The following is a 7,952-nucleotide window of genomic DNA, read 5'->3' as shown; positions in this document are numbered from 1 at the left end:
TAAATTATATAATTTTGTAATTGTATTTGTAGATTTACGATTTAGGCCTATATTTGTAAATGGGAGCAACTTTAATTGTGTAATTGTTAATCACCATAGGAATTTAAATTATTTTTACGTATGTAGGTGTATCAGAAAGTGCACAAGTGAATGGTGTAGTAATGTGAGACAGGGGTGGTTTTGCCACTATTTTAAAAATGTCAATGCATAATAATGTTATGTGCTACTGATTTATCTATTCTGGAACTGTTGTGTGCCCCCTCCCCCTTTGAAAAATTTTGGATCCGCCCCTGTGGCAAGTATCAACAGTACAGTAATAATGACATCATACCAATTTTCTTCTAAAGTTCAAACCCACTGTTTTTTTTAAACTTGTGGAAAGGATAACATTGACTAGGTTAGTATAATTTAAGATATATCATTATTTTTATGAATGTATGTTTGTTTGTTTATTTATTTATTTACTCTAAGATAGAGATGGCAGCCTATAAAGGAAATTCCTATTCCCAATAGGATTCACTTACCATATACATTCAGAACAAATAGAACTTTATTATTTGTTAACCAAAAAATCCATTAAATACGACTTGCTATACATAAGGCTATAGGCGTCTTCCCCGTCTTCCCTGGAACCGACTCGGGCTTTCCCCTGCCTCCCAGGCAAAGCTTGAGCAAATTGTTAGCTCAAAAATAGAAATAATAGAAATTTTAAAGTAATTCGTATATAACTCGCACAGGTTGTTGTTCGCACAAGTGGATCTTCTTCCGCTCGAACTAGCATCCACTCGAAAAAAAATCCGCTTGAATTCGCTCGAATTGGCCTTCGCTCGAAGTGGCATCTGCTAGAATTGACTGGTTCCCAGGCTGAGACATGAAAGGTTGTTGTTTGTTGTTATTTCGCAATTCGAGACGTCATCAACGAGTACAATACATTCAATCCCGTAACATGATTGGTCTATTTTTTTCTAATTTGCATAATGAATTTTTCCAACATTTTTGTCTATTTAAAAAAAAATGTGTAAGTTATGGAGATGGTAACAATCATAAATCGATTATAAATTTAATTATACATTTTTAGACAAAAAATAAACCCTCTCGGCCCACGGCCCATTTTTTTGACACCATGACCATGCGTAATAATAACCTACAGTGTATATATACGAAGAATTTTTTCTAGTAGGATTAGAGTTGACTAACTGGTACTTGGTGTGGTACTAGGTTTATCGCATTTATGGCTTAGGGACCGCGGTTTACCTCCCTCCGTTTAGTCATGCTGGATCAGGAGTAGTAAACTCGGCGATCGTGGGTTCGATTCCCACACGGGGCAAGTTTCTTTTTAAATTTTTTTTATTTATTTAAATTTTTTAATTTTTTTAGGTCGTGGGTTCGATTCCCACACGAGTCAGTTTCTTTTTAATTTTTTTTTTTTAACACTTTAGTTGATGGTGGATAATGATAGCAAACCTGGAGGTTGTGTGTTCGATTCCCACACGAACCAATTTTTTTTTTAAGGTTGAAGGTGGATAATGAATACCGGTACCAAACCTGGTGGTTGTGTGTTCAATTCCCACACGAACCATTTTTTCCCTTTTTTTAAGGCAGTTTATTTGATGGTGGATAATAAATAGCAAACCTGGAGGTTGTGTGTTCGATTCCCACACGAACCATTTTTTTTTTTTTTTTTTTTTTTTTTTTTTTTTTTTTGCGGGCGTAATTCCTAGACAGGATTGTTTATTCAATTCATATTAAAATTAGTGTTATGATGGTGATTTTTTTTTTCATTCAATGGGAATTCATATATTTTATGAGAAGAATCTATGAATATTCAGCTTTCCGTTTACTGGATCCACCACTGATTATAGCTCTGGAGTTGGAACATGACCGAAGTCCGTTTTGGTATACCAAATATACCTCTATATTTATAGAAAATTTTCGCAAAATTTGAAAGGAATATTTCCTGGCAACTACCACTCGGGGACTTCCAGAGGCCTGCACACTTCGCGCTACGTAGTTACCTGTGTGCGCGGCGCTCATTGTGACACTAGATAACTCAGACTCACTGATCTCTACTATAATAGGCCTGCTATTATAGTAGCGATCAGTGCTCAGAATAGACTAGGCCGCTGGTAATCTCCCAGTGAGTTGCGAGACATTAGCGGCGCCGTGTCAAAATAAACCCAAGTGTGTCCGCCATTTTGCTTTCCAAGATGGCGACCATTTAACCCTCGCGAAAAATTTGGCACCAACGATTTTCTTGTTCAGTATAATATTGAGTCGGAAAAACGTTGTTGCCGTAGTAAATTAACATGAATTGCGAACATGACCCTGTACTATTTAGGAACCGGCATTATTTCCTTCAAAAATTCCCTTCAGCCCTGGGACTTCAGGCAACTTGTTTTCAGAAAATAACTGCTCCTTCGGCTTCTATTTCCATAGTGTGCTCAAACCGTGACAATAATAATAATTGCTTATTAGTAATTCACGATAATGTTGTAACATAGCGATTCTAAACAAATTAAATCATACATAATCTGCTTCATCAACAAGTTGTGTTCATTCAAACATCTGCTTGACTTAGTGGAGAAAAAACACAAATACAACGAATGACTTCTTGTGCGGTGAAGAAAATTAATTTGAAAACGTTTATCTGGACTCTCAATAACGTTGGCTTAGAATAGTGTGGTTCAGTTTCTGCTTATCAATATAATTATTTTTCAATATCGATTAAAAAAATAATCTGATTTCAGTCATCACTTTTCGTTGAAGGCGTTAAAGATAATGTTTTAAGACCTGGAAGTGCTTTACTGTTGAATTGTAATACATTCTCGCGCTTAACTGATTGATGCCTAGACCTATATAATAATTGTTCAAGGGTTTCTTTTAAATAGTTTTTTTTAGGCTTTTTAATGGTGGTCGTAGGTTTTTGAATTGTTCTTTTTTCTGCCTTTTTCATTATATTATTATGTACTGTAACATGGTCATCTTGATACGGAAATAAACGATTTGAATTGAATTGAATTTACAATGCGGGAATTCTCATCTAAAAAATACTACAGCTGTTGTCTGCTTTAACGCCCACGACTATGGCATGTTTTAAAATTTAACGATATGATTTTTGTTTATACTTTATAACCAGTCAGGAGATTTTTATTCTGACAGTGACACATAATGTCGGTATCACAGGGAAAGTGACACCGGAAATTCCGGCTTTCTTAGAACACGGTTATTTGCAAAAAGATTATATAATGATATAATAACAACCATGGCCTCTCGGCGGAAATAACACTTAAAAACATTTTAACATTTAAAAATGGTTTTTGGAGTGTGTATGTATTAATTTTATTTTTGAATAAGCCTCTGCAGCATCTGCTTAAAAATAGGGTAAAATAATATGCTATAGCATTTTTTTAGAAGACGAATGTCATCTCAATCAATATTTCAGATATTTTTTAACAAAGAAAAGGCTATGCAAAAGGATGTTGTTCACTATTTAAGAGAATAAAATCCCACACATATTCCAAATAGGCTGAGTGAAGCAATATTTTATTGAGAATTATTTTCCATGCAGTAAATAATACATGTCATAACACAGGGTAATCACGAGATAGGTAAATTGAAATAATGGCAACACACACTATAAAGAATCGATCTACTGTTTTCTAGTTTTGACAGTCTAAACAAATTTCATTTTTTAATAGTTTACAATACGTAGATATATCCTTTGCGAACATTAACAAAAATGTGTTAATACAACCCTCTGTTAAGAAGTTATGATTTTAAAATTAACATGACCTCCGAAAATATGTTATATTTGTTGGTTACGCTTCGCTGCATGCTCAGCATTGTTTGTCATCGATCGAACCATGATCGAACATGTCTACTGCAGCGTGAAAAGGTGTGATGGCAGACCTAAACAGTGTTGAAGTTTGCACTTTGAAATCAAGCAGAAACTCTTTGATCGGTATGTAAGGATTGGATTTCATGGTTTAAGAACATTTATAGATAAGACCTACTGTAGATATATTAAACTTTTGGTGACTTGATGAAGTATGGTATGATTAACAGCCAGGCACGGATCCAGACCCTGCACCGTTCGCCATAGCGAAGGTCAGGATGAGAGATAAAATATATATATTTTTTAAAATACTCATTCATCAAATAGACCTCTCAGAATTCATTAAAGTCAGTGCATTTCTAAAGATCTAAAAAACTAAAACTTCCGAATAAGGAAGGACCAGAACTCCTCCCCACCCCGTCTAAAATGTTTCTTCAGCGACAGAACAGCAACAAATTACGCTCTCTTCGCATGGGCCCGCCTACCACGAGACCCTATCTGTGCGAAAATCAGGGCAACCTCTGGATTCGCGCCTAGATTAAAGATATTTAAACAATAGGCCTATATTTTATATCGTAAGGATATCATGCACGAATTTGCCGGGCACGTGCACATGTGAGGAACCTGGCTAGGCCTAGGTGACATAATATAGTTCCTAAGGGATACTGATTCTATATGTCGTTAATTACAACAACTTAAATATTTGTGCATCATATTTCACTTCTCATTTATAATAAGTTATAAGAAATCTTCATTATAATGTCAGAGGATAATAATGTTAATGGCAATGTGTGGTTAACTAGGCCTATGCATATACGCTTGCTGGAGACGAGGATTGATATAAAAGTTTTGAACGTACGCCTCAAAATTTATAGAAGTTAAATGCGCTAGATAATAGTTTGTGATTGAGATGATACTGTTTTGATGTATTAGCATTGTAATTTGTTTTTGCTGTTTTCTACACGCACACCCTAACAGTAATGATTTTTATATTAGGCCTATGCTAATTCTTTCATAGTATTCGATGATTTAATGATACTAATTGCAATAAGTTTTGTTCTGTTCTGTTGTTACAGGTATCTGGGTTTTTTTGTTGGTGTTAGAATTTACTGTGCTGTCTTAATGTTTGAAGCTGTTAAAAGATTGACTTCACTGTAAACGGTGGTTTGGGTTTAAATAAAGAAATAGAGTGATCGTGGTATCCATTAGCCTTATATCGAATTCACACATTTGTTACGAGTGGCTTCATAACTACGAACAACAAATACGAATGTATTTACAGACGCCTGCGCTGAAGGCAATATTTATATATTCATATAAAAGTTTCCACAAATTGACTTTTAGCAAGATTTACTACTTCCATAATTTTCATGGCGGCAACAATAGATTTGTTGATACAGCAACACGTTTCTGTAGGCTTATTAATTTTTGTGATTTGTACATTTTTACCTGTCATGCTGGTGACGATAATTGGAAACTTTATTGTTATGCTCAGTGTGTATCGGAAACGTACTTTAGCTAAATCTCCGAGTAGTATCTTCATATCATCATTAGCACTCTTTGATTTCTTAACTGGATTGATTGGATTTCCTCTCTGTATAGTCGCATTTATTCTTCGTAGGCAGTTCCTTTATTTGGAAAACTGTGCAATATGGTACTATGTACCCGCCACGATATTAATCACTATCTCAGTTTTCAATTTAATTTTGATCACTATTGATCGATTCTTTGCGATTAAATACCCTCTTCGATACCATGTGCGGATGTCAGCTGGAAGAGCAGTTCAAATCTGTATATGCGTTGACTTGTTCGGTGTTTTTTTCGGAGGAATGCCATATGCAGTAGCTGCTGTTGCAAGTATTTTTGTGCCACCACCTAATGTGACGTATGAATACGATTGCGGGACCTCTGCCATTTACGAAAAGTATGGATCTCCTGTGACCTATTACGTCATCAAACCGATTACCGGTTTGACAATCCCTACACTGTTTATTCTGTACGCATATATTTTCTCAATTGCCTCTAAAAAAGCGAAAGAGGCTGCCACACGCCGTGGAAAGAAAGTTAGAAACCGAGAATTGAAAGTGGCCAAGACAACGGCCATAGTGCTTCTGGCTTACACTCTGTGTATTGCACCAATTGCTTTAAAAAAGACTGTCCAACGAGCCGTTCATAATGGTTCCACCTGGCTTGTTTGGTACTTGTGGTTTGCAGATTTTCTCATCCTCGCTAACTCGATGATGAATCCGTTCATTTATGCTGGAAGAAGTAAAGTAATGAGAAAAGAATTCAAAGAAACGGTTTACTTCATCATTTGTAAGGTTTCATCCAAATCAGAGGTAGAAGTGAAATCAGAAGCAGAGACATCCTGCAGACGACAATCACAGATGGTTGATTCAGTGGCAACGTCATCAACAGACTTGGCAACTCGTTACAATAGTACATCGTTGAACAGCACTGGCGAAGTTTCAGTGCAGATTTTATAGAAACACACTTCTCTCCTGTTTTTTCCGAATTGAAGCACTTGATTTCATACAGTTTTTGCACATGTCTGGAACAGTGACTGACGCACTACATGTTAATAAGAGATCAATGATATGTGTTTATAAATATATAACTGTTTAACGTTAAAAATAAATCTAAAAGTGTGAAAAAAAGAGTTGCTCCAACCAATACTGAACTCGGGACATTCTTTTGGATAATATTTAGACACTGTCACAATTGACTTGATTAAAATGTATTATTATTATTATTATTATTATTATTATTATTATTATTATTATTATTATTATTATTATTATTATTATTATTTTTATTATTATTGTAATTATTATTATTATTATTAATATATTATTATTAATATTCTTATTATTATTATTACTGTATTTTATTGTTCTTGCGTTGTCATTAATGATATTATTATTCTTATTGATATTATCCTCATCTTGAGAATTGAACTCTAGAGGGACATTAAAAAGTACATGCATATTAATTAAGTACATGCATATTAAAAGGGAAACACGTCATAATGTTGGACCCTAGGAGAAGAGGGCGTAAATTTTGTCCAGACGTCTCTAGGGAGGCCTAAGTTAAGGGTCTAAGATAAGTAAAGCCGAGTTGCACAAGGTCCATGAAGACTGGCTAATGTTGAATGCAATGCAGATATGTTCTATATAAGGTGACAAACTAAGGTTTCGGTCATAATTAGCAACAGTAAGTTAATTATTTATATTGCATTGTATTATAGCAGGCCTAATGACATGTATTGTGCAGGGTTAAAATGGTAATGTTACTTCATGCTAATGACATTCCAAAGGGAACTTATAGAATTGTTGAAATGAGATCGGACCTAAGCATTATTGAATATATATAGAAGCATAATTTATTGCTAGGCCTGTTTTGCAATTTATTATTTTAGCTCGTTAATTGTAAAATACGATGTGGGCGTGTCTCTAGAAAAATGTACCATTTTGTTTATAGGTAGCCTCTATATTATGCTGACTCATGGATTAATGGTAAGAAACAAGGTGTTTCAATGAGTCAAGTGAATGACGATAGAAAAGAAGAAGGAAGAAAATAAACAGATTGTTGTAACTTATATGATGATGGATGTCGTTTGTCCGTGTCAATTTGATATCGTTGAAGTGCCACGCGATAGACACCTTATCCGAAGTGAGTGGTAGTTGTTTCCACTCGACTGTAGTTCTTTAAGGCGTTTGTTAATGTAACTAAACATAAAATAAAATGAATATCATATCAAATTATATTTACCTTTCTATATATAAATATATAAATATATATATATATATATATATATATATATATAATTCCTAGTATTCTGCCTAACATTGGACATATAAATACAGTATAAACAAACAGGTAAATGATGTATCTGTGTAAAATGTTTATGTATTTAAAAGAATATCATATCACTTAAAAGATGAATTTGTGTGTGTATGCCTTTCAAAATTAACTTAGTCGGCGCTACTAACAATTAATGTTTTAATTGCGCCATAAAAGTAGATAATTTGAATTTGTACTGTATGTATCCTGGATTAAAGGTGATGCCCAAACTCGTTAGTGTAATTAATACATTACTTTTGGCAACACTTAAATC

At 34.3% G+C, this 7,952-nt stretch overlaps 1 protein-coding gene across 1 annotated transcript; it reads left to right on the top strand.

Annotated features, from left to right (window-relative positions):
- The first annotated feature begins 3,865 nt into the window (after nucleotides 1-3,865).
- On the top strand, nucleotides 3,866-6,321 carry LOC117114085 (adenosine receptor A2b-like). The gene is made up of 2 exons (XM_033257996.1): nucleotides 3,866-3,961; nucleotides 4,912-6,321. Exon 2 carries the CDS (start codon nucleotides 5,206-5,208, stop codon nucleotides 6,319-6,321), a length of 1,116 nt encoding a protein of 371 aa, XP_033113887.1. The 5' UTR covers nucleotides 3,866-3,961; nucleotides 4,912-5,205.
- Nucleotides 6,322-7,952: the final 1,631 nt, after the last annotated feature.

This window comes from Anneissia japonica, unplaced genomic scaffold (genome assembly GCF_011630105.1).
Source record: "Anneissia japonica isolate Jap-2015-1 unplaced genomic scaffold, ASM1163010v1 scaffold483_len1788099_cov177, whole genome shotgun sequence".
In the NCBI taxonomy this organism is placed as follows: domain Eukaryota; kingdom Metazoa; phylum Echinodermata; class Crinoidea; order Comatulida; family Comatulidae; genus Anneissia; species Anneissia japonica.
The sequence above is the reverse complement of the archived record's forward strand: the minus strand, read 5'-3'. Positions and strand labels throughout refer to the sequence as shown.